Source organism: Zea mays, chromosome 3 (genome assembly GCF_902167145.1).
Source record: "Zea mays cultivar B73 chromosome 3, Zm-B73-REFERENCE-NAM-5.0, whole genome shotgun sequence".
Classification (NCBI taxonomy): domain Eukaryota; kingdom Viridiplantae; phylum Streptophyta; class Magnoliopsida; order Poales; family Poaceae; genus Zea; species Zea mays.
This window is the reverse complement of record NC_050098.1, coordinates 235,181,874-235,208,993: the sequence shown is the minus strand read 5'-3', so window position 1 is coordinate 235,208,993 and position 27,120 is coordinate 235,181,874. Positions and strand designations below refer to the sequence as shown.

The window sequence follows — 27,120 nt, the reverse complement described above, 5'->3', positions numbered from 1 at the left end:
GCAGCAAATCAGAGACCCTCATCCATCGTCTCCCCCATTCCAAGGTTTCGTAGAGCAGGAGGGGAATGGAAAAGGCGGACATACCTATTCGTTGCCGGAGAAGGACACGACAAGGACCTGGGCATCTAGAGGCGACATAGATAGTATACCGCTAGATATATAGGGAGAGAGCACGCAAACGGAGAATGAAGCCCAGCCGGAGCAACTCCAAACTGAGAGGCACCCGCACCCGACGTCAATCCGAGAAGGACGAGAGAATGCGAGTGTCTTCCTAGCCCTGGACTCGCCGAAGTGGATGAGGCACAACAATAAACAAACCAATGATGCAGTTGCTAACCCATAAGAGGCTCAGTTGCAAACATACGTTAGCAACAATTATAAACCAGTTTCTAACACAAATGTAATCATCCAAACAACACAACTATAAACGACTTTCACCAATAGTTGTAAAACTTACGCGTAGAGCAATTGCAAAACTCGTGATTCATTTAGTTAGAACACATAGTCGGGGTGCGAGGTGCAAACAAGGGTACACAATCCGTTGACCCACTTTTTCTCATATGTTATGCTACAATATTGTAAGTAAACCCTGTTGCAACTTAGTTCCAACTCATCCAATGTCAAACCTCTAGCGCGGATGGGCTACAACATTGTGGTGCAATTAAAAATATCCAAACAACACAATTATAAACACCTGTTATCAATAGTTGAAAAATTGACGCGCGGAACATTTGCAAAACCACGTTCGATTCCGTTACAATACCCAACCATGGGGCGAGGTGCAAACAAGGCTACACAAACACTAATCAGTTGACACCACCTTTTATTATATGTTATGCTACAATATTACTTGTAAACTCGATTGCAACTCAGTGCCAACTCACTACCAACTGCTCCATAGTTACATCTTCTGTGCGTATGGATTGTAATATTGTAGCGTAGAAAATTGCAAGTATCACATAGAAACATAGTTGCAATATCAAATATAGCCCAATAGCTACCTCATATTTGCATGAATTGCAACTACAATTTATGTCCTGAACACAACGTCACTTCTTAGATCGGTGCGTTCAACTTCTAAACCCGCACGATGAAAATTCATATAGTTGCAAGAATTAATATGATAGCGTTACAATCTCTACAACTATTAAGAGCGAACTGTAGACTGCCCCCGCTCGAGCAGCCCGCACGACGCAAATCTCCTCCAACAACCCGCAACGCCCGCAGCGAATCTCGCCGCGCGAACCGCCGCCCCCGCCGCGAATCCTCCCTCCCGCAACCCGACCTCTCTCTCCGTGCGCATCGCCGCACTCAACGCCGCCATCCTCATCCGGAGGTAGCTCTGCCCCCTTCCTCCCCATCCGCGCGAGGATTTCGCCCCGCTCGCCAGCCTTCACAATCGCCCAACGCCAACCACCTCCCCTTTCCTCGCAAGCTCTTCTCCCAAATCCTCCACCACCCCCATCCCCAGCCTGCCGCCCCTTGCCTACACGCGCACCCCCGAGGACGCCGCCGCCGCCACGCTCCGCGTCGGCCTCGACCTCGACTGCGGGCCGTTCCTCGCGCTCTACGCCGGCTCCATCGTCGCCGCGGGCAAGGTCGCCGACGCCGACGTCGACGTCGCGCTCCTCAACACTGTCACCGTGTAGATGCGGCTCGGCATGTTCGACGGGGACCCCGCGGCCGGGCCGTTCGGGCGCATGGGCCCCGCGGACGTGTGCTCTAGGGAGCACCAGGACCTGGCGCTCGACGTGGCGCGCACCGCGTCATGCTCCTCAAGAACTGGTGCGGCGCCAAGCACAACAGGGACGTGCTCCCGCTCCGCCCCGCCGCGCACCGCGTCGTCGCCGTCGTCGGCCCGCACGCCGACGCCACCGTTGCCATGATCGGGAACTACGAGGGCAAGCCCTGCCGCTACACCACGCCGCTGCAGGGCATCGCCGCGTACGCCGCGCGGGTTGTGCAGCAGGCCGGCTGCACCGACGTCGCGTGCCGCGGGAACCAACCCATCACCGCGGCCATCGAGGCAGCGCGCCAAGCTGAAGCCACCGTCGTCGTCGCGGGCCTCGACCAGAATGTGGAGGCCGAGGGCCTGGACCGGACCTGTTAGCGCTCTCGAGATCCTGGATTCTCGGTGTGCCATCCCGCGTCGTCCACGGTCGGTGGCCATGGAGTATCACGACTCGACGCATAAGCTGCTCGAGCAAATGCAGCAAATGGAAGATTGCTTGACGCAGAAGATCGAGGGACGCTGTGTGGGGCTGGAGCGCAGATTCGAAGAGCGTTGTGCCAACTTCCACAATCACTTCACCGCCCGGTGCGAGGAACTGCAGCATGCAGTCGACAACACGGCATCGCACGACGAAGAACGACTCATCGCCTTGGAAATGGCAAGAACAGAGGTGGAGCAGTTGAAGCCAGATTTTGAGAAGCGCCTGACGGACATGACACTGGAGATCACGTGTGTCAACAAATTTCTTGAACGCGAACGTCGTTCACCTGCAATTGGTGAACCAGGGATCTGCGGTCCCTATGGGTCGACTACTGGGCGCGTACCGGCCGGGCTCCAGCAAGTCGACGGGCAATTTGGCCACCGCTCTGACCAGTGTTACCGGGATCGTGAATCTGGGTATGCCAATACCCAGACGAACGGCCCGGTCAAGGGTACGTATCTTCCTTCGTTTCATCGTTGTACTGGATTCGGGAACGATACCGATTGCAGTCGAGAAATCAGGCACTCTTCTATGGGTCGGCTGCCTAAAATCAATTTTCCACAATTTGATGGTAGTCAACCGCAGTTATGGAAGAGGCAGTGTGAGAGTTATTTTGAGATGTATGAAACGGAACCTGCGATGTGGGTCAAAGTGGCTTCAATGCACTTTAGTGGCCGCGCGTCGCGCTGGTTGCAGTCGGTAGAAAAGCGGTTGCGCCAGTTCGGTTGGGAGGAATTTTGTGGATTAATTCATGATCGGTTCGGGCGAGAACAACATGAGTCCCTGATTCGTAAGCTTTTTCATATCAGGCAGAATGGCCCTGTCTCTGAATATGTGGAACAATTCGCATCTCTGGTGGACGAGTTAGCTGCTTATGAGTCCCATACCGATCCACTTTATTATGCGATGCGTTTTGTAGACGGTCTGAGGGACGAAATCAAAACAATTGTTATGGTTCAGAGACCACACAACTTGGATACTGCTTGTTCTCTCGCTATTGTGCAGGAGGAGGCTGTGGAATCCAGTCGGCGTCGACGCTTTGAACCATCAGCCAGCAAGGTTTGGAAATCGGGATCAGCATCTGCAGAGACAGCTTGGACAGAACGGCTACCAATTCAGGCAGCAGTAATGGACAAAGCAACTTCTGATACAGCTCGACACACTTCGGTGCTTGATCGGGTAGCTTCACTCAAAAGTTATCAAAGAGCAAGGGGCTTATGTGATCGATGTGCAGAGAAATTGTCTCATGGTCACATATGTGCTACTACGGTGCAATTGCGGAAGTCTGGGAACTATTGGGTTCAGAAGAAATAACTGAAGAAGTTTTTGAACCTGAACAACAAATAATGATGGTTTTATCTATGGCTGCTTGGGTCGGTCAGGATACTCCTAGCACATTTCGGATGCAGGGAATGTTGCAGAATCGGGAATTGTTGGTGTTAATTGATTTACAAGTTAGCTGGTTTACAATATAGAATCATCTATAAGAAAGGATCAAAGAACACTGCTGCAGATGCTCTCTCACGATATCCTCATACCAAGGGACAATTGTTTCATGTGTCTCACTGCACACTAATCTGGATACAGGAGGTTGTGCAAGGCTATGAACAAGATGATTCAGCTCAACAACTGTTGAGTCAACTGGCGGTGACTTCACAAATAGCTAACTCGGATTTCACCTTAAAGGATGGAGTTATCCGATATAAAGGTCGTATTTGGTTGGGCACTAATGTGCAGCTGCAAAATAAGGTCATATCAGCCCTCCACGATTCAGCTTTGGGTGGACATTCGGGAGCTCCAGTTACCTACAGAAGAATCAAACAACTGTTCTATTGGAAGCGCATGAAGCAAGCTATTCATCGTTTTGTGTAGACTTGTAGTATTTGTCAGCAAGCAAAGCCAGACAGACTAAAATCTCCGGGTTTATTATCACCACTGCCAGTTCCCCCTCATGCCTGGCACACAGTGTCTCTTGATTTCATAGAATGACTACCTCAATCAGCTAACATGAATTGCATTTTAGTGGTTGTGGACAAGTTTTCCAAATACAGTCACTTCTTAGCTTTGGCACATCCCTTCACAGCTGTTAAGGTGGCCAGATTATTTTTAGACCAAGTCTTTTGTAGTGAAGAGTTGCACACACATTTCTTTTGTTTCGGAACTGAATTTTTGAGGTGCAAAACCATTTATTTTATTTCATAATTGATTTTTTTGTTTTAGAACTGAATTTTTAGTGAAGAGCACACATATTTAATAGTTTCGGAGCACGACATTTTAAAATTAATACAAAACTGAATTTATTACAGAGCGCACACATTTCATTGAATTTGGCCGTTTGGTTGTGACTTCACAGAATATGAGCTGTGTTTCCACCAACAATTGATCTTGGTCGCTTGACTCGCAATGGTCACTTCTATTTTCCTTGCACCTCCTGTAGAAGAGGATCTGAATACTCTTTTACTGAGGATTGCCAATGCTAGAATCTGGTGATTCTGTCAGCTGTTTGCATGCTGATGCTTATGTGCCGATTCAACGAGGCTAAAGCCACGCATTTCATGCAACTCTTACCAAAATTGTAAGTTTGTTTTGATCATGATTTTCATGGATGTTCTGGTGTACATTTAATATATATTTTTCTCTATTAATTTCTTGAGAATTAAAGTTGGAGGTCTTGAAGATTTGTCCTTAACAGTTTATTGTCAGTTTTACAAGAGCAGATATCTCATTACACTGGTTGTTGTTCTTGGATTTGAAATTTCTATTGGAGTTGTTGTCTGGAACTCTGGATAGCATGCTGTGGTAAGGGCCGATGATGATAAGATAATATATATGTTGCTCATGTAAAGGAGAAGTGTAGAACAAAAAGGTCTCGACTTATAGTGAGTTCGTTTTCCCACAGTTCTGTAATCTTTCAGTTTGTTTGACCACGGTTGAAGAAATCTGATACTGCTACCGAGACATGAGAGACTATGCACGAGGCATGCAAATTAACAAGTCTCATACAAGCGCGGAACAGTGTGCTGATGGGGCACAAGGGTAACACATGCTCAGGTCTTAACATATTTGACTTCCGAGCAAACTTTCTCCAGACTCCCAAGAAAATATAAGATTCGATTAGATATGTGTTGATGCTCATCCCAGCATACTCCCGTTGCAACGCACGGGCACACACCTAGTTTCACATATGGCTGGATTGCAAATGTATTACTACGCTCTGTCCTAAATTAGTATTTATTTTACCCCTTGATTTTTATGACTATATCTAAATGGATGATGATGATGAATCTAAACACATATACAAAACACATACATTAATTATTGTATTAGTCCATTAAAAGTCTAAAAACAAATTTAAATTTAAGATGGAGGGAGTATGTTTTCTCAGTGTGCATCCTTCTGCTATTGAAGAAATTGGGCTGGCACCAACACGAGCTCTGCGCAGTAACCAGATGAACCAAATATCTAATTTTACAATAGTTTAGTGGCATATTTATAATTAATCCACTAATAAAAAAGACATGTGTGCGCCTGTCCACATTCTGTGCCCGTGCCATGTACGGATATATATAATATAATCACAGAATTCTATATGTGTATGCCATCTTTGCTTCTAAATTAAGGCTTTATTTGGTAGGGCTTTTTCTCTGCTAGCTTCAGCCCTGACTCTCGCTAAAACACCTTCCTTCTTATTTTTAATAAGAGCTCTAGAAAGAACACTTTGTTTGATCGAAAATATAGCTCATTTTACAACTTTTTATGTAGCACCCATAAAGAGAAAAACATGTGAGAGTAGCCTGTAGAAGTTCTTTTTCTGGCTTCCGGTTTCTACAGTTTTTTTAAGGAGCTACTCCCTTTTTTCTAGAAAGAGCTCATCAAAGAGCTTTCTCTTTGGGTAGATTTTTTTAAGAAGCTGTTAAAGGAGCCATATTAAAGGAGCAACATCGTGACAAGATGGAGATTAGGAAGTTATGGCCTTCTTGACAGGCTACCTAGTTTTGTTTGCATTGCAAAATACGAGACAAGATGGAGATGAGCATGCACCTTGGTAAGTCATTGACAACTTGTGTCTATATTCTTGGTTCACTCATCGCCATGCGCACGGGTTAAATGATTCTTCACTTTTGAATGCTTTGTCCAGCCAATGGCTTGATTCATTTTCGACTTGATCTTCTCGATCTGTGTCCGATCCAATTGAAAGATGAGCAATATTTATACCATCACCAGATTTATCCGTCTCTCTTTTTCCCCCATCTTATATTAGTTATCTTTTTTTATAATACCCCTCGGTCCAGTCCATTTTATAAACTACAATTTGTTGATAGTTTACTTATTTTATATTTGTTTATAATTATAAGCTTATTATCATTAGATAATTCATCTAGTCACAAATTTAATAATGCCATGTCTATATTAAAACAGTCAAAAAAATGTAGCCAAAATAATGATAAAAGATTAGAAAAAACTTTGACTTTTAATGTACATGCATCTCTCAAGATAATTGAGTGTCACGTGCCAATCATATTACAGGTTATAACGATGCATGCTACGTGGTCTGAAATATATACGTGTCAAACCCATAAAGAGAGTGTGCGTGTGCGTATGGCTAGAAACATGTATAAAGAGTACATTTGTTCTAAAATAACTACTCTTTTCATCCATCCACAAAAAAAATATAGCTATAGGTTTTCTACAAGTAAAACTAACTTACCTTTGATGAAACTTAGATCGAATAGTATTAATATCTCTAACTAAGTTTGCTGTAATATATATCTGTAATATATATATATATATATATATATATATATATATATATATTAAATGCTTGTGTTTTCTTGAAATTTTTTTTATCAAATTTTAAATTGTTACTCTTCATAAAATGAGAATTATATTTGTTTTAATGAACAGAGGTAGTATTATACATCTCGCTTCTCAATTTTTTTAAATTTAACTAACACTATAAAAGCAGTATCAAATTTATATCTCCAAATAAATGTTATTATAAAAATATGCGTCACGATCAATACACTAATATAAAGAGTACAACTTTTATGATTATTATTTATATATGTTAAAAGCTAAAAATATTTTATCTTCTAAAAACAAAATGTATAATTATTTGGGAAGGATAGGGTATCGAGAAGGTACTGACGACTGACGTACTGTACTCCAGCAGTGGTGTTAAAAGGCACTACGTAACGTACCTGAATCCTGATGATATGTAGGGCAGTAGGAGACAAGGAGCACCGTCTGCTGCTCGCTCTATAAAACGAACGGAGGCTGCAGAGCAGAGCAGAGCAGAGCAAGAAGCTTTACAGTGAACGAGTGAGTATGTGCGGCATACTTGCTGTGCTCGGGTGCGCCGACGAGGCCAAGGGCAGCAGCAAGAGGTCCCGGGTGCTGGAGCTGTCGCGGCGGCTGAAGCACCGGGGCCCCGACTGGAGCGGCCTCCGGCAGGTGGGCGACTGCTACCTCTCTCACCAGCGCCTCGCCATCATCGACCCGGCCTCTGGCGACCAGCCCCTCTACAACGAGGACCAGTCGGTGGTCGTCGCCGTCAACGGCGAGATCTACAACCACCTGGACCTCAGGAGCCGCCTCGCCGGCGCAGGCCACAGCTTCAGGACCGGCAGCGACTGCGAGGTCATCGCGCACCTGGTATGTCATGTGCTGGGTCATTTGATGTCATGTCTGTCGATCGGTCACCACTCACCAGCACAGCACCTACTAGTTTACCACTGTTTCGATTCATTCCTCTGCTCAGCATCGTCAACTTTTTTCCCCCCGGGTGCGAATTGCGATGCATGTGTAGTACGAGGAGCATGGAGAAGAGTTCGTGGACATGCTGGACGGCGTCTTCTCCTTCGTGCTGCTGGACACTCGCCATGGCGACCGCGCGGGCAGCAGCTTCTTCATGGCTGCTCGCGACGCCATCGGTGTGACGCCCCTCTACATCGGATGGGGAGTCGATGGTAACAACCGTCTCCCTCTCTCTCTCTCTGATGAATGGAATAGAAGCTGAACAATATCATAACAATCTGGGTGCTGGGCAGGGTCGGTGTGGATTTCGTCGGAGATGAAGGCCCTGCACGACGAGTGTGAGCACTTCGAGATCTTCCCTCCGGGGCATCTCTACTCCAGCAACACCGGCGGATTCAGCAGGTGGTACAACCCTCCTTGGTACGACGACGACGACGACGAGGAGGCCGTCGTCACCCCCTCCGTCCCCTACGACCCGCTGGCGCTAAGGAAGGCGTTCGAGAAGGCCGTGGTGAAGCGGCTGATGACAGACGTCCCGTTCGGCGTCCTGCTCTCCGGCGGGCTGGACTCGTCGCTGGTGGCGACCGTCGCCGTGCGCCACCTCGCCCGGACAGAGGCCGCCAGGCGCTGGGGCACCAAGCTCCACTCCTTCTGCGTGGGCCTGGAGGGGTCCCCTGACCTCAAGGCGGCCAGGGAGGTGGCGGAGTACCTGGGCACCCTGCACCATGAGTTCCACTTCACTGTTCAGGACGGCATCGACGCCATCGAGGACGTGATCTACCACACGGAGACGTACGACGTCACCACGATCAGGGCGAGCACGCCCATGTTCCTCATGTCGCGCAAGATCAAGTCGCTCGGGGTCAAGATGGTCATCTCCGGCGAGGGCTCCGACGAGCTCTTCGGAGGCTACCTCTACTTCCACAAGGCGCCCAACAAGGAGGAGTTGCACCGAGAGACGTGTAGGAAGGTCTGTGTCAGTTTCTTTCACTGACTGACTGGCATTGGTGGATGGATGGATGATCGATTCTTGCTCTGCAGGTTAAGGCTCTGCATCAGTACGACTGCCTGAGAGCCAACAAGGCGACATCAGCTTGGGGCCTGGAGGCTCGCGTCCCGTTCCTGGACAAGGAGTTCATCAATGCGGCCATGAGCATCGATCCTGAGTGGAAGATGGTACTTACTGACACTACCCTAGCTGAGAACGGAAAGAGAGCTCATTGCTTTTTTTTCAATCAAACAAAGCAAATCAAAGCAGTATGTATGTATATGTGACCAGATGAGTTTGCAGGTCCAGCCTGATCTTGGAAGGATTGAGAAGTGGGTGCTGAGGAAGGCATTCGACGACGAGGAGCAGCCATTCCTGCCCAAGGTGGTAGCCAACCTGCGTTTCAGATGCTTCTACTGAATCTTTCCTAGCCAAAATTTGGACGTTCAGACAGACATCTGAAAAGATTTTGCCTTGCAGCATATCCTCTACAGACAGAAGGAGCAGTTCAGTGACGGCGTTGGGTACAGCTGGATCGATGGCCTGAAGGCTCATGCAACATCAAATGTAAATGTTGCCATATCAATTTAAGGACAACTCTGTTTTTTTCTCTCTCCATGGATCATGATCCATATACATACACTATTTGAATACAGGTGACTGACAAGATGCTGTCAAATGCAAAGTTCATCTTCCCACACAACACTCCGACCACCAAGGAGGCCTACTACTACAGGATGGTCTTCGAGAGGTTCTTCCCACAGGTGGGTCGAGCTAACTAATTACTATCCCTCGCTCTGTTCCAAATTTAAATTTGTTTAGGTTTTTAATGGATTCATACTATATGTTCATTCATTTGAATATAGATTTTAAAATAGACATAAAAACCAAGATTTAAAACCTATACTAATTTAGGATGGAGGGGCATTGTTTGGCCAGCAGACATTATCAACTAACATGTAATTACTAAATCATTGACCATGCAGAAATCTGCTATCCTGACGGTACCTGGTGGGCCAAGTGTGGCGTGCAGCACAGCCAAGGCCATCGAGTGGGACGCACAATGGTCAGGAAATCTGGACCCCTCGGGAAGGGCGGCACTGGGCGTCCATCTCGCCGCCTACGAACACCAACATGATCCCGAGCATGTCCCGGCGGCCATTGCAGCAGGAAGCGGCAAGAAGCCAAGGACGATTAGGGTGGCACCGCCTGGCGTTGCCATCGAGGGATAGACGACGACGCATATATAAGCTTCCTACTTTTGTTTCAATGCATGCATGCTATGTATCTGTGTCCACCGGCTGTCTAGCCTTATCATCATCACTGTCTGCAACAAATTAATAATCAAGTGGTATGGGGTACCTACGTTTAATGTATACGGAGTATTGTATTGCTTGTGTGTGGTATGCTTAGGTTGGCCGTGAGTAAGGGATTACAAGTATTCGATATCGGGTGTTTCTATAGGTTGAAGTGCTCATAAAGGGCTCCCTATCCTCTATGGTCATGTTTGTAATAGTTTTTTTTTCTAAAGAGCTTTTCTATGAATTTGGATTCCTGATAATCTAACCGTCACGGGAATCTAAATATCGTAGGGTTTGCGGTGGAGGAAGATGAAAGGGTATGCACGATTCAAGGTTTAGGAAGCGACATATTTCTCCCGTCGCGATGAATCAGTGGATTCTACATTTACGTTTGTTTGGATGATTTTAAGAGAAGCGATTCTCAAATAAACATACTAGAAGCAATTCTCAAGTAAACATACTAAAAATAAACATTAGATTGCCAGAAAAAATTGATTATGAGATCCAGAATCCGGCCAAAGACAAAACAAACAGAGCTAAAGTCTAAGATGATAAGTGGCTCTCTATCCCCCTCTTATATATAGTCTAGGAGGCAATGCTATAGGTAGTCTTATTAATTTATAGATGTGTTTTTATTGATCCATGAATTTATCTTCCATATGCTTTATCCGTTGGGTTATCTTTCAAAAGTTTATATAAATATTTTGGCAAAGAAAATACTTTTAGAACAAAACTATTTTATGATGAGTTTTTTTGCACTTTCTATTATTATATAAGAAGTTATCACAATTTCTTTTTTGTTGTTTTAATGTAATTAATGATGTCAATTCCATTATATATCATTGATTGTCTAAACCGCTACAGGAAACTAAGAAACAACTAAAAAAGCAAAAACCATTATAATGAACCAATAAAATCCTACAAAAAGAACAAGACAATCAATATAGAAATATATGGTAAATCAAAAAAGAGAATAAAATGATTCATGTTCTTATAGTAGGCCTATTTTTTTAATAAAGCATATTATTTCATTATCTTGCCAGCAACCACAAGAATTAAAATATCTATTTTAGTTTAATGACGACTTTAACGAATAGAAAGGATGAAACAATCTGATGGTAACTGAATCAACATAATTCATCAGTAATAATAAAGTAACAATATATTTCCTACATAATCATTGGCTTAATTTTCCCCTTTAAATTAATGTTATGATGTCTGAGATCTTCCTCCTCCTTATGGTTTGTATTTGAATAGTAGTGTCACCATTGTCTTCTAGTACTGGTTGAGAACATCTAGTCCTGGAATATTCATGTAAAAGAAAATATCTTTATCATATAAAGAATATGTATTATTTAGTGGATAACGGCTTCAACACTAGAGCACTCTAATGCAAATGGTGAACTAATAGAATTACCTTTTTGAGTTTGAATTTGACCATCCAATATTTTAATGACACCTTTACCTCTAAAAAGCATTATTCCCTGCAGTAAAAATAGTAAGATAAATCCTTAATATATGTAGTATTGAGGTTGCATACTTCATATTAATATATATGTTTGTTAACCCACTCTCAATGACTCTTAGTATTATACCATCATGCTAAAGGTACAAAGCTTATAGTTGGATAGGACACTATTCGAATGCAAATAATCATTAACATTATATACATTTCTCTCATTAGGAAGTAAAAACTATCAAGACAAAGTCAATGAACAACTAGACAAATCAACAAAAACTTCTAGATTTGTAATGTAGTGAATTAGAATTCTATTTCAAGGCTTAGAAAACTCAGTGACAAATTATGGGTTTATTATGTAGTCATTTAAGTGTATAAGAATGAGTTTCACATGAAAGATGGATTGTGAGGAGTGCATATGAGTGTGCTTCGTTATGTATATAACATATACTAATACAAAAGCATAGACTAAATAGACTTGCTCGGATACAATTAATTTCGTAAATACACTACATAAACGCCACAACATTACTAAATAATGTGTTGATTATTTTCCATATCAAATTAGGGAACATATATATGAAGGTAGATTCCTCTTTATTCTATAATTTATTATTAAAAAAGAAATGAGCTTTGAGACATTTCTATATTGGTTTTGGTGTTTGATGACCATCACAACCTCATGGACTAAGTGTTTGATTGCAGAATTTATAGATTAGGTTTAGAAATTCAAATGCAGACAAACAACTAAGACTTAGAGGAAAAGGTCAAATTGAGAAGGAAATGGACTTTGGGCCATTTAAAAAAATTGGATAAGAACTAAAAGGTCATAGAAACATTTTGGATCCTATTGGAACAGTAAGAGAGACCAGATTTAGGATTTGGAGTTTTAGGGGGCATTTGAAGCAAAGTTAGAGAAAAGAGTTGAAGGCTTAGAGGATTAAAAAAAGGTCAATACCTATGACTTAGAGTAGTTGGATTGACTTTATAAACATTTGTCTAATTCATAGAAGTTCCAAAGGCACTAGCCAATTAAAGCCAAGAAAAATGTGCCCAAAATGGATCTAGTTTGGTTGCTCTGAGTGCACCAAACTCGCCACTCAGAGAACATGTTTTTGGGCTCAAGTAGCTTGGCACAACAGACCAGGTCTAGTGTTCCATCCGACCACCCACCAAACTCGGCACATAGGGAAGATGTAAATGGACTTCGACAGCTTGGCACACTGGACCACCTACCAGACTTAGCATGTAGAGAAGATGTAAATGGACATTGGTAGCAGGGGCACACCGAACTGGTTTGATGCGCCACTGGACTTACAGTGTATCCAACAGTCAGAAGGGAAATTTCAACAGCCTGTAGATGTGGTAGTGAATAGTGCGAGGCCCGATGTGCACTAGATGGGTTCAGTGCATGGTGACAACTAACATCTTTTCAAAACAGTCACTAACGAGACATGCAATAGATAGAGGTTCATTGCATCAAACCTGGCTACATTGAGAGGTTCGGTGCACCCGATATCAGAGCAGATTTTATAGTGTACTTCTAATGGATAGGAGGGCACTTGGGGCCAACAAATATGACCCCAACCAGTTGGTATGATATCTAAGAGCTGAGATACAAGTCATGTAAGTTAGAGAAGCACCTCCAAGCACCCAAGTGATTCAAGTGCCACAAATCTTACGTAGCGATAGTAATCCTTTGAGTGTTTGCCAGGACTGCACTTGCGTGTTGAGCTGCATTGTAGAGTGTGTTGTGATCACTGAGCCTTGGAGCTAAGCTTCCATTGAGATTGTAAAATAGGCAAGAGCCTCGAAGTTGTGGAAAGACTTGAAGAAACTCAGTCTCACAATTGATCAATGTGGAAGGGAACTTTAGTTTAATCTTGGTGATCACTTGAGTGAGGAAAGAGTCGAGAGAGACTTGATCCCATCGGGACTCCTCAACGGAGATGTATGATTGGAAATCAAACTCTGGTAAACAATTATCGTGTCTTTGTGCTTTTGCCTTTGTGATTTGTTTTTCACCTTTTATCCCCAAATTTATACTTGCCATACAATTCATATCATATTGTTGCTAAGTTCAACTCTGCACTTCCATCTATTAGCAATAATTACAAACATTGTGCTTCTACTTATTCTATACTAACTTTATTGGGTCCTGTGAAAGTGCATTCATCCCTTTTGTGAGTTTTTGTGATTTGGATAACAACACATTTAAAGGTCTAACAAGTTTGCTAAATGTTGAACAGGAAATTCAGTATGATGAACTTACTTGAATAGTGTATACTGATCAATGAACAAAGATTCAACACAAGGTTAAATAACCAGTGAGACAATGCAAATGAATATAATATGATCTCTATATTGGTTTGAATATATGGACAAGACCTGAGAAATCACTACATACATATGATCAGAATAGAGGATGAAGTGATTAAGAGGATTGGTCAAGACAAAGTGAATAAGATATGAGGAATCGTGAATTGGCTTGACCATATTACTATCAATCCATATATGCTTCTATTAGAATCAAACTAGAGCTTGATTGATCTTAACAGTTATATCAAGAAGACATTCAAGCAAGGTTCACAATATTGAAGAAATGATTCTCTCAATGAATGCTCAATATGATGTGACTCAAGAATGGCTTGATAGGGTGAAGATAGCAAGGAAAGGGCTTCGAGAAACTAAGCGAAGGTGAAGGCCAAGGGACGGCTTGTGGACCGAAGTACCATATCTAAGGTGAAGAAGAGAGTACTTGCACTAAGTCGATGAACTAATCAGGTATGAAGAGTTATAATATGTTGATGCATCAGTAAGGTGACTTGAAGCCATGATTTGAACTCCTATATGGTGAAATGGTACAAATCATAGGGTTTGATTTGTGTTTGCTTCAAAATAAATCGTCGTACTATCAAGGGGGATCCAAAAAGAAGGTTGGTGTTTGCCAAAGCTCAAGCCTCTATATTCAAAAGCTATTTCAAAAAACCAAAATCCCTTGGGCACTCTATGTATGACTGTTGACTGTTGTTAGGATTGAGAAACTGAGAGTGTTCCTGTTGAAAAGCAGTTGAGATTTTTTAGCAGAGTTGAACTTCAGCTGAGTTGAGCTTCTTCAGCTATAGTTGAGCTTGTTCAGCAGAGTTGAACTTCAGCTGAGTTGAGCTTCTTCAGCTGCAGTTGAGCTTTTTTAGCTGAGTTGAACTTCAGCTGAGTTGAACTTCTTTAACTGCAGTTGAACTTCAACTTCACCTGTGAACCTCTTTGACCATACACTAGTTGAACCTGCCTCCAGGCCAGTTGAACTGGGGTTTCTCTCCTAAACTTTATGGTCAAGACCAGTTAAACTGGTCCCAGGGGCGATTCAACCAGTCTCTGACCCCTCTGGTCAAACTGTCCAGCAGTTTGCTAGTCAGACTAACAGGTCTTCCAGGGGCGGTGCAACCACCACCAGAGAGGTTTAACCGCCCCCAAAGAGGTTCAACCGCCCTCCCTAGAGAGGTTCAACCGGTTTTGGTCAACTTGACCAAACTGCACAGCAATCTGCCAGTCAGACTAGCAGTCAGGCTGACAGGTTTGCCAGGGGCAGTTTAACCGTCCCCCAAAGAGGTTCAACCGTCCTCCCTAGAGAGGTTCAATCGGTTTTGGTCAACTTGACCAGACTGTGCAGCAGTCTGCCAGTCAGACTGGCAGACAAGCTGACAGTCAGACCAATGGCAGTTCAACCGCCACCTAGGGTGGTTCAACTGGTTCTCCTCAGAAAAATTAGCCCAATGGCTAGTTTTGAAGCCCCACCTATATATACTCACTCCTACCTCTCTCCCCAAATGAGAGCACGATTTGAACTCCATTTCTAACATGAGAAACACCTCCCACTCTCTCTCACACATCTCTTGTCTCTCCTATTTCAAATCTTTGGAGATAAATCTTTGAGTGAGTTTGAGAACTGCAGATTTGTGCTTCATCTCTAAATCCCTCTTGCTCTTCTTCATTCGAGCTTTGGTACTACATTGAGTTCTTTGTGGATTCATTACTCTTGGAGCTTCTAGCTCCTAGACGACTAGGTGTCTCTTGTGAGTCTTCGAATCTTGTGGAAGACCACAAGAAAGTTTGTATTACCTTCTCGTTTGAGCAAAGATTAGTGTGTGGGATTGACCTTTGTGGTCGACGAAGGGAGAATTAGGGTTGAAAGAGACCCGACTCTTTGTGGGCGCCTCAACAAGGAAGTAGGGCACCTTTTATGGTGTGACTGAACCTCAGGGTAAATCTTGTGTCTCTTGGTTCTTGTTAGTTGTGTTTGTTCGTGTTTTTCGTTCTCTCACCATTCCGTGAAAGAATTGTTCATATCTTTTTGGTGTGTGGATTTTGAGAAGTGCCCTTCTCAAATCTACTAATTTGAACCCTATGGATCATCTAGAACATCTCATTTCCAAAGATAACTGGGTGAATTTCAAGATCAATTCAGTTTTATATCTCATCATTTAGTTGAGCTCATGCAAATCAGTTGAACCGGTTTTGACACTGGTTGAACCAGTTTTACCAGTTTGTTTCTAGTTTTTATTAAAAAAGTTTTCGCTTGCCTATTCACCCCCTCTAGGCAACTTTCAATTGGTATCAAAGCCTAATCCTCGTTCTAACGCTTAATCGAGTGAGTAAAAGATCATGTCAGGGAGACTAAGCAACAAAAGTGCTTCTAAGCTTGAAAAAGTTGAGGTTGCCTCGACTTCATCTTTTGGTGCAGATGTTGATCCTAGGGCAATAGATCTTGCCATGAGAATCGCCGAAAGAATGTTCCTCAAAATGAAGGAAGATGAGGCGAAGAACAAGATTGAAGAAGAAGAAAATGATCAATGGAGACCAAACGACGAATCCATCTCTTGACAAGGTTCGTCTTTCAAATCCACTTCTCATATGTGCCTTGTCGTTAATGGGAGTGATAGTGGAAGTAAAAGTGAGGATGAGGATGAACATGAAAGTGATAGTGAAGATGAGAATGATCTTCAAAAATTCTTCGCTCAACTAAGCAAGAAGAACCGGATGAGCTTGCTCAAACTCATGAAAAGAGCGGAAGAACAAAAGGAAATGCTTCATAAGCAAGAAGACTTACTCATCAGAAAAATCGAAGACTTAGAGAAGTTGACCAAAGAGCATGAGAAGCTAATGTGCTCTCATGATGATTTGGTCCAAAGGTATGAAGACATTTCAATTAAGCAAATTAGAGTTGTTAATCATTCATCATATATTGCTCAATTAGAAAATAAAAATGTTATGCTCAAGAACACGATAGAAAAGTTAAATATTAAAAATCTAGCTTTGCAAGAAAAACATGATATGCTTGTATGCTCTCATAATAAATTTATGGAATCACATATCATGTTAGAAATGGCTCATGAGGTTATGTTAACTAATTTGAAATTATACCAACCTCACTTATGCACATGTACTCAAATAAAACTATATTATCATGTGCTAACAAATGTTGCTCTCAAGAAAGCCAATCTTCCATTGAGCTAGAATTTCCAGGAATAAGTAATGTTTCCTATGCAAAAGAAAATAATGAGCTCAAGAAAGAAAATGAGAGGCTAAGAAGGAGCTTGACTCAATTGAAGGGAAAGTGTTATGCTCAACGCTCAACCTTCTCAAGGTAACTGTGATAATTTGGTGAAAAAGCTTGAGAAGGGGACAACCGTAGTATGCACAAAACCCCTTCAAAAGAATACCAAGCTTTCCAAGAAGGGCATGAGCAAAATTCAAGGTGAGAAAATTAATGTTCATACTATTTGCTCTAACAATGTACCTATGTGCTTCAACATGGAAATTGGTTCATGCCCCCACATGAAGAACCAAGACCTTGCACAATCAAGAAAGATGACCATAAAAAAGGATGAAAGCAAAAGGCAAATGCATTGCAAGGATAGGCACCACATTTGCTACAATTGCCGTGAAAAGGTCATCTATTCAAGGTTTGTCCAATGGGTAAAACTCCTAAGCCTAATTTGGCAATACATTCAAATATGCTTAGGAGACCCAAGTTTGACTCTTGTGCTAGAAAGGCGGTGAGTTCACCATATTCTAGGACCAAGGCTATTTGGGTGTCTAAGTCCTTATTAGCTAACCTTGATGGACCCATCATGAGATGGGTACCAAAATGTACTTAATAAGTTTTGCATGTACCCAAAGATGATATGAAGCTTTGGAGTGCTTGATGGTTTAACTCAATTCTTATCTCAAGCTATCAATATTACATTGACTATTCTTTTAAGATTGTCCCAAAGAAAAATTGAGTTGTTATATCTCTAACTTCATATTCATCTCTAGCAAGAGCTTGTGGTGTAGGGAATAAGGATTAACCTTTGTGGGAATCAAGCAAAAGGCCTACAACTAAGGGATATCCAAAGGATGGTAATAATTCTCTATATGACTAGAGTTGTGAGACTAATGTTTCTATCTAAGTGTTTATGTAGTCTCACGACATGAGAATGTGTTTCTCACATGGATTGTGCCATTCAATATTCAAAGAAGATCAAACCAATACTATGTGATGTATTCCTTCTTGGTTGAATTGGTTTTAAGTCTTCTACATTAATCACTCACCATGTTATGAATTAAACTTGCCATGTAAACTTAATTAAATAATCATGCTATTTTCACCTTGTTTAAATTAGTGTTATGCATGATGCTTGTAAGGGTAATTTAGTTCATATCATGAGGTTTCTTTATTTTAGTAAGCTTCTTGTCATTCATATACTAAAGGTTACTAAATAGGAAACTATTGCTTGTATTTCTAATGCAATCTCTTTTAAGCTTTTTCATGGAAATTCATAAGTAGATATTGTGATCTTTCAATTGGTAAAATAACAATCATTAAAGGTTAATCATCACCTAAAAGAAAGATTAGGAATGCTCAAGGCAAAGGTATGGAACTAGTTGTTTCATTTAGTATGTGATCAATAATAGTTCCTTTCAAGTGGCATTATTTTAATTGGTAATGATCTATTCTGTGGAAAGAAATGTCAATATGAAGGTTAAATTCCTTTTGCCTTAAATTTGTAAATTGGTGCATATTGTTAATTCACTCCTCCATGTGCACTAACTTAAAAGGAATTTAATTTATGCCTTCATGCCTCACAAATGATGATTTGTTTGCAATTCATATCTAAAGATCACCATTCATTGAAAACTTCCTTGGACTACTAATATCTCTTTTCAAAGTTTTTTAACTAGTAATAAAAGGAAAAGAGATAACAAGCTAAAAAAGGAAGTCTCCGTAAATGAAGAAAAGAAGAATACTTAAATGACACCATCTCATATAGTAAGATATTTCAATTGATATAACAAATGGTACGTCCTATATGGTGCTAAGTATTCTTAGGCATAAGTTAATTCATTGCAAATTTATCATGCCTTGACTAAGATATGTAATGTACTCCTCATGAGACTCTTAACTAAATTGAAAGTGCATTTGGCAAGTCATTCAAATACTTGGTGCACATAACTTGGTGGAGCACATTATATATATTGTGCATTAGAGAATAAGTTTCTCTTGAGTATGCTTTATTAACTCAATCCATGATGATAGAATTGTATCTCATTTTATGGATTGCAATCCTCGTTTTCTAAATAACTACTCTTGATGTAGTTTAAAAATTTCCTTTGTCGTATACCAAGTGCATAATAATCCTTTTTGTTGGTATTCATCACATGCATATGCACTAACATGGATATGATTTTTAAACTGTAAAATGTGTAATTAGTGATCCATATTCTCTAAATTTTGGAAACCTACAAACTGATGCAGTTGAGCTTCTTCAGATGCAGTTGAGCTTCTTTAGATGCAGTTGAGCTTTTTCAGCTGAGTTGAACTTTAGCTAAGTTGAACTTCTTTAACTGCAGTTGAACTTCAACTTCAACTGTGAACCTCTTTGACCATACACCAGTTGAACCTACCTCCAAGCCAGTTGAACTGGGGTTTTCTCTCCTAAACTTTCTGGACAAGACCAGTTGAACTGGTCCCTAGGGGCGGTTCAACCGGTCTCTGACCCCTCTGGTCAGACTGTCCAACAGTCTGCCAGTCAGACTGATAGGTTTGCCAGGGGTGGTTCAACCACCCTCCCCAGAGAGGTTCAACCACCCTCCCTAGAGAGGTTCAACCGGTTTTGGTCAACTTGACCAGACTGCACAGCAGTCTGCCAGTCAGACTGGCTGACAGGTCTACCAGGGGGGGTTCAACCGCCCCCAGAGAGTTTCAACCGCCCAAAGATGTTCAACCGCCCTCCCCAGAGAGGTTCAACCGGTTTTGGTCAACTTGACCAGACTGTGCAGCAGTCTGCCAGTCAGACTAGCAGACAGGCTAACAGTCAGACCAGAGGCGGTTCAACCGCCCCCTAGGGCGGTTCAACCGGTTCTCCCCGGAAAAATCAGCCCAACGGCTAGTTTTGAAGCCCCACCTATATATACTCACTCCTACCTCTCTTCGAACATGAGAGCACGATTTGAACTCCATTTCTAACCTGAGAAACACCTCCCACTCTCTCTCTCTCACACATCTCTTGTCTCTCTCATTTCAAATCTTTGGAGAGAAATCTTTGAGTGAGTTTGAGAACTGCGGATTTGTGCTTCATCTCTAAATCCCTCTTGCTCTTCTTCATTCGAGCTTTGGTACTACATCGAGTTCTTTGTGGATTCATTACTCTTGGAGCTTCTAGCTCCTAGACGACTAGGTGTCTCTTGTGAGTCTCTGAATCTTGTGGAAGATCACAAGAAAGTTTGTATTACTCGCTCGTTTGAGCGAAGATTAGTGTGTGGGCTTGACCTTTGCGATCGGCGAAGGGAGGATTAGGGTTGAAAGAGACCCGACTCTTTGTGGGCGCCTCAACGAGGAAGTAGGGCACCTTTTGTGGTGTGACTGAACCTCGGGATAAACCTTGTGTCTTTTGTGTTCTTGTTCATTGTGTTTGTTTGTGTTCCTCGTTCTCTTACCATTCCGTGAAAGAAATGTTCATATCTTTTTGGTATGTGGATTTTGAGAAGTGTCCTTCTCAGATCTACTAATTTGAACCCTGTGGATCATCTAGAACATCTCATTTCCGAAGATAATTAGGTGAATTTCGAGGTCAATTAAGTTTTATATCTCATCATTTAGTTGAGCTCGTGCAGACCAGTTGAATTTTACCCAGTTTGTTTCTAGTTTTTGTTGAAAAAGTTTCCGCTTGCCTATTCACCCCCATCTAGGCAACTTTGATCCTGACACGTGGGCCCAAACACTCAAGAGCAGGTAAGGCAACAGTGCACGACAAAATGGGAAGTTGGGTAGCTTGGGTGTCATGTCAAGCATGTCTAGTCCTCAAGCTGGACATGGTTATTTATAGGGTAACTAGGGGGGCTAGGGCTTAAAGTAAATTTGTACCCCTGGTTTCCTAGTACATTCCTATCATATACTATACAATGAGTAATTATGGAATATTGCCTCATGATAAATTACACTAGTCACTGTACCACATCAGAGACTAACAGATGGCCCCATTCTGCATGTGGTGGACCCATTAGGCCTTCATTGTGCGCATGTGGACATGAAAAAGGTAATTGTTACTATATCATTGTTGCTTTTCGAATTTACAGTGGCTATAAAACTGTTGTGCTCTGGAATAGGGTTTCTTTACTTTTTCACTTATGATAGCTGCTCGCCTTTTTTCCTTCTCGCCTTCCACCGCCACCATTACTACCAGCGACCACCGCCGCCCATTGATTGGACTAGTGAGGAGTAAGAATACAAGACAGCCTGATGCCTTCGCCCTCAGTATGCCATGGACACTATTCCTCTTTGTTTGGTTGACCTGGCCAGTTCTGATACGCCGCCACCTTCGGCAGTCGAGTTAGCCCTAGTGGGCAAAATCATCTTCTTTGGGCTTGGATTATGCCACTTCATCATTAGTGGGTGGCGTACTGGGACTCAGGAGGTCAGGGATGGGGAGACTTTTGAGCTCAAACAGTCCAAGCTCTTCGAGCATCACATTAGGGAGAAAGAAGATGGTGAATAAGTTGGTGCAACTGTTAATTTGGTACTTGTACTTTTATGCCAAAACAGAAAAAATGAAGGGTACTGTGACTGAGCTAATGCCATGTGCTAAGAATCGTTGGGGGTAATTGGACATAATTCTGGTTCTACATGAAGGTGGATGATGGTGAGGGATGGTCATTAGCTAGTGAGATGACTTCATTTGATTACACAACCTTCCCTCGATTTGTGGTGGAGGAACGAGATTTCAATGATAATGTCTTTGGCAATTGTTGCAAGGGGAGATGGAAAGGAAAAGGCGTTGCAGCAGGTCAAGGGGGTAGCGAGGCATTAGCTCGAGATACGAAAAGGAAGAAAGAAACCTCATCTTTGAAGGCCAAGAAGACACGGGTCCAAATCCAAGTGCCCATGGGTACTTCATCTACTAGCACTAACAACTTCAATACTGAGGCCGTGGATGTGGTCTTCGCTGAAGAGTTAGGCACAACCTATGAGTCTCCGAGGTCTTCTCTTGGTGATAGCGCTTCCGCGACTGCCTTTGCCAAATAAGTGACTGGCGGTAAGTTTGGGAGGGTTTTGAAATTCAGGAAAGTTATTTTGGTTGGACCGAAACAGTGGGTGGTGAGGGACACTCCAGCATGTGGGTGTGAAGATGTTGAACTAGCCTGATCGGTGAGAAGTTTAAATATTTTTCCTTACTCTCTTAACATCCCTAATGTTGTATGAGCATCCATGCAAGCACCGAAGGGGATAAAGCTAGAAGTGTTTGGGTGTGGTGAACATGCTAAAGCCAAAGAAGTGGAAGGCTGATGCAGGCGGTGACACAATGAAGGCTATCACATGCGTGAAGACTGCTAGGTGTCAGCATATAGCGTTGGGGATGCCACGTCAGTTAATCTGAGCTCTCCAATCATGGGGGGCATTGGGCCAACACATGAAGTCCCAGCTATGACTGAGGAGCTAGGCATCTTAGACTATGAAGTATGTAGTTTTGGATTGATGTCTGAGGCTGATATGCTTGTGCTAGGTTCCTCTCTTTTTTTATCTCTCCTTTTTTGGACTTCATAGGTTCTAGCCCCCGCTTTGATATCGACGACTCCCGAGACCATAGTTCAGGGGACGACCCAGTGACTGACTGTGATGGGGATGGCCAGCTTGTCGAGGGCAAGGTATCTTAGGTTTTAGTTTATCAGGGCTTTTCTTGAGTTTTTGCTGTAAAAATAACCCTTATGTGTAACTTGACATTAATGCTTTGTGCAGGTTCCTGTTATGTGGCCTGCACAAGGTGAAGAAGTTGATGTCATCTATGCCAAGATGGAGCCTTTGGACTTTATGGTGTGCATCAGTTTGTTAGACCATCAAAGTTCATCTGTGGACTCCAAGGAACATATGCATTTGTTTGGGCTCGACGAGTCTTCAGACCTTGAAAAGTGTTTGCCCAAGTTCACGCGCTTGGATGAGTTTTGCTCAACCCTCTTATTGTGAGAGGGGTCGCTGTCACTTGATGTGCGAAACAAACAACTGAGGATGCGGAGGTGAACTCGTAAGGGCCTTTCGGCTGTAGTATATAGTGGTGAGGAGGGGACATCGAAGGACATTGTTACGATGGGGACTTTGACTGCCATGTTATGGACGACCCTTGTTAGTATGGTTGATTTTAGAGTGATTGGTTTTTGCACAAAGGAGTTTGATATCATGTATAGAATTATCTAGATATCAGTCTCTTTATAAAGCCAGAGCCGAGGGGATCTGGATGATTCAATATATTTTTTGTTTGTTTGCAAACGAAGACATAGTTGTAATAAAATGTGTTGCATTTCTTCGTGGGGCACGCCGATCATCATTTTGTTCTAGCGAAACACTGCCCTACCCCTTCATGGTTAGTGTCCAATGCAAATGTGTTTTTGCTATTATTGCATTGAATGGGGGTAGCCTTGTGTGTTTTCGTATTGATTGTCCTTGCTTGGATTTTGCACGTATGTGTCTTCACTTAAGCTTTGTCATAATCTGACTGCGCCCCTGAGCAACTTTGAATTGTGCCATGATTCATTTTACACCCTTAGGTGCCCTTGTGGGGATCTTTGTGTTGATCCAGCTACGCCCATAGGCATTTTCATGCCCTTAGGTGTCTTCGCTCGAATCTTGCTTTGATTCGGCTACGCCCTTAAACATCTTCACACCCTTAGGTGTCTTTGCACGAATCTTATTTTGATTTAGCTATGCCCTTAGACATCTTCACACCTTAGGTGTCTTTGCTCGAATCTTATTTTGATTCGACTGCACCCTTAGGCATATTCGCATCATTTAGTTGTCTTCGCTCGAACCTTATTTTGATTCAGCTTGGCCCTTATGTGTCTTCGCACCCTTAGGTGTCTTCGCTTGAATCTTATTTTGATTCGGTTGCGCCCTTAGGCGTCTTCGCACCCTTAGGTGTCTTTTTGTCGCATGCAGTCGGCGAGGCCTTATGTTTCAGCTGTTGTGGTGACTGATTTATAGTCGAATATTGGGCTTAAGTTTGAGTCTTTCAACCATTGAGACAATTTGTGGGGGGATATAAAATTATAATTACAAGGCTTTGCGTCATTAAAAACCTCACCACTTTCATGGGAAAAAGAGTATGGGCCCAATTACATGAAAGGAAATGGAAAATTGCAGCTGTGCTTCAAAGACCCTGCTAGTCTGGGCCAGCCTATGAGTAGAATTTTCTTAGATTGTCTACATTCTAGCTATGCTCGAGCTTGACCCCCGTCTAGCTTTCTAGCATGTAGGAGTTTAGTGAGGTCTTCTTGGTGACGATGAAGGGGCCTTTCCACTTCAGTTTGAGCTTGCCTCTAGATTCTGTCCTTGCTGTGCAGATGAGGTTGAAGTCACCTACCTCAAACTCTTTGGGGATGATCTGCTTGTCCCTTTAGGTCTTCGTTGCTACTTGGTATTTATTTAGGGTGTTGAGGGCTTCCACTTGGTAGGCCTTGAGGAGGTATTTTGTTGTTGCTTCATCAACATCTTGGGTGTAATCTAATCTGGTTCGAGGTGAGGCATGCGTGAACTCTTGCGGAGTCATTGCTTTGGCTTCGTAAATGAGTTTGAAGGGTGTGAAACCCATTGTCCGTGATTCTGTTGTGTTTATCCCCCATAATACTTCGAGTAGTTGATCGGCCCACTTGCCCTTTTTGTCTTCAAGCAGTCTCTTATTACAGCTATGAAGATTTTTCCATTGACCCTCTTGATGACTCTATTTGATTGGGGATGGTAAACGGAGGAGAAGTTAACTTTGGTTCTGATAGATGCAGAGAAGTCTCAGAATTCATGATTATCAATCTGTTTGCCATTGTCCACTACAATTTTGTAGGGGAATCAGAAACAACATACTATGTTTTACCAGAAAAACTTCTGTGTCATCCTCAATATGATAGTGGATACTGTCTTTGCCTTAGTCCACTGTGAAATACTCGATGGTGACTAAGGCATGTTTGAGGTTGGCTTGCATCATTGACAAAGGGCCAATGATGTCTATGTCTCACCACTATAGGAGCCATGTGTGGGCAATTAATTTTATTTGTTAGGATAGTGCCCCACTTCTTGGAGAGAATATTTTTCATGCTTCACATGAACGCACCACATGAAGTGCATCCATGACGATTCCTGGCTAGAAGAACTCTTAACGTATAATTTTTTATGCGAAAGCCCTAGGGCCTATGTGGTAGCCATAGAATCCCCTATGGACGTCAAGGAGGAGGTCCCTACCTTCGACACGAGTTTTGCATTTAAGAGGGGCTAGCTATTGACTTTCTTGTAAAGGTTGCCTTCGATTATTATGTACTCACGACTTTTGTACTTGAGTCTGGATGCTTTGGACTTATCCAAAAATTGTAACGCCCTCGTGAATACAACATTATTGGTGCCCTCTAGTCTTCGTGCAGTATGATCCACATCTGAGGTACTACCTTCCACCGATGCTCCCACCGTTGAGGTAGAGGAGCTGACGACGGCTAGTTAGGACAAGTTGCTTTGGCAGTCTGCTCATGAGAGGAGAGAGTTTAGATCCAAGTATGAGAGCACACTTAAGAAGCTTAAGTATGCTAGAGCTCTAGTTGTGGTGTCTGATGAGACATAATGTGATGACTGCGCTCTACACATGTCGAACATCACAACTTTGCAGACCAAGTATGCCACCTTGCTAGATGAGTGCGACGAGTTGAGATCTATATCTAGCTTGTTAGGTGCATGTACCACTTGTCATGCCTTGCAAACTGAGCTAGCGGAGAGAAATGATAGGATAGATTTGCTTGAGAAGGCTAGCTTAGTAAGTGCCCTACACCTGCGTAGTGTGCACTCTATGAGGGTCTGTAGTTTGCTCTCGAGTCCGGCAAACACGACAAGACCAAAATTGAGGAAGAAAACACATACCTTTGATCGGCCTTGAGCTAGGTGTCGTGCAGTGAGCCCCAGTTGGGCATGGTGGCCAGTCAATTCAAGAGGGAAACTGGCGTACCAGGAATAGGCTTTTCTTTTAGGTCTAGGAGTGACACTCAGCTTGGCAAGGTTGGTGAGTGGAGTGGATTGAAACCCTCAGAGAAAACTTCCACCACTCCCAAGATTATCAAAATCACCCCACCTAAGTCTATCACCCCTGTGAGAGATGGTGTGATTGAGGAGCCTATGAGAGCCCCTTCTCAGAAACAAGTGTGAGTTCCAAATCCTAACCACCTCAGGAACACCCTTGACACCCTTCCTGACATCTCTAGTGATCCCCTTCTTAGAGCACCACAACCAACCAAAAACTCCCACTCCAGCAAACAGATTCCACCCAAGTGAGAGGTGAGGTTCCATTATGACTATTGTGAGAGGGATGGGTATCTGGCTGCCTTTTGCTTTAGTAAGAAGACAGATGATCGGTGGGTTTCTAAGCCGAGTAGAAAGGACATGAACCGCCTTTCTCATGGTGTTCATGGTCTTCCTATTCAAAGACGTCCTACGAGGCCTAGAGGTGCTTTGCTTCTTGCTGCTAGGCCTCAGGCAGTGAGATCACGTGGTGGTCATGCCCGCGTGGTGCTGGTCATGTGCCATATGGCCAAGGCCCCCGTGGTAGTGGCTTTAGTTCTTACTTCCCCAGCGGACCGCAATTTCCTTCTTGTGGTGATCGCTTGCCTTTGGGACCGGGGATGTTTGATGTTTTCCCCAACACTTTTCAGGGGCAAATGCTACAACACTGGTATTATTCCCAGTATATTAACCCCAATACTATGACATTTGCTCATCCCATGCCTTTCTATTGATGTTGTACAGGGGCCTGGAGAACATATGGCTCATGGATTTTGGCTGTTCGTGCCACATGATCGGAAGCAACAAATGGTTCTCTAGCCTTGACCCCGTGATTGGTAAGGAAT

General features: G+C 42.9%; 2 protein-coding genes across 2 annotated transcripts in view; one reads left to right on the top strand and one right to left on the bottom strand.

Moving 5' to 3' along the window:
* Positions 1-7,439: 7,439 nt before the first annotated feature.
* LOC100192349 (asparagine synthetase 2) lies at positions 7,440-10,517 on the top strand. The gene is made up of 8 exons (NM_001137541.2): positions 7,440-7,868; positions 8,023-8,182; positions 8,264-8,940; positions 9,012-9,146; positions 9,262-9,342; positions 9,439-9,525; positions 9,615-9,722; positions 9,945-10,517. Exons 1-8 carry the CDS (start codon positions 7,542-7,544, stop codon positions 10,188-10,190), a joined length of 1,821 nt encoding a protein of 606 aa, NP_001131013.1. The 5' UTR covers positions 7,440-7,541; the 3' UTR covers positions 10,191-10,517.
* A 711-nt stretch (positions 10,518-11,228) lies between these two features.
* Positions 11,229-27,120, bottom strand: part of LOC103651651 (uncharacterized) — a 31,106-nt gene continuing 15,214 nt past the window's right edge. The window contains exons 4-5 of the mRNA XM_008677336.3: positions 11,677-11,743; positions 11,229-11,560 (exon numbers count right to left, since the gene is read on the bottom strand). Coding sequence (XP_008675558.1) covers positions 11,727-11,743 — 17 coding nt within the window. The 3' untranslated portion in view covers positions 11,229-11,560; positions 11,677-11,726. The remainder of the gene's footprint in view (positions 11,561-11,676; positions 11,744-27,120) is intronic.

What these genes read in the sequence shown, in the direction of transcription:
- LOC100192349 (NM_001137541.2), top strand. Translation starts at nt 7,542, where the DNA reads ATGTGCGGCATACTTGCTGTGCTCGGGTGCGCCGACGAGGCCAAGGGC. An exon ending in CATCGGATGGGGAGTCGATG is followed by an intron (nt 8,183 to 8,263) that starts GTAACAACCGTC and finishes GGTGCTGGGCAG; the next exon opens with GGTCGGTGTGGATTTCGTCG. An exon ending in AGCAGCCATTCCTGCCCAAG is followed by an intron (nt 9,343 to 9,438) that starts GTGGTAGCCAAC and finishes TTTGCCTTGCAG; the next exon opens with CATATCCTCTACAGACAGAA.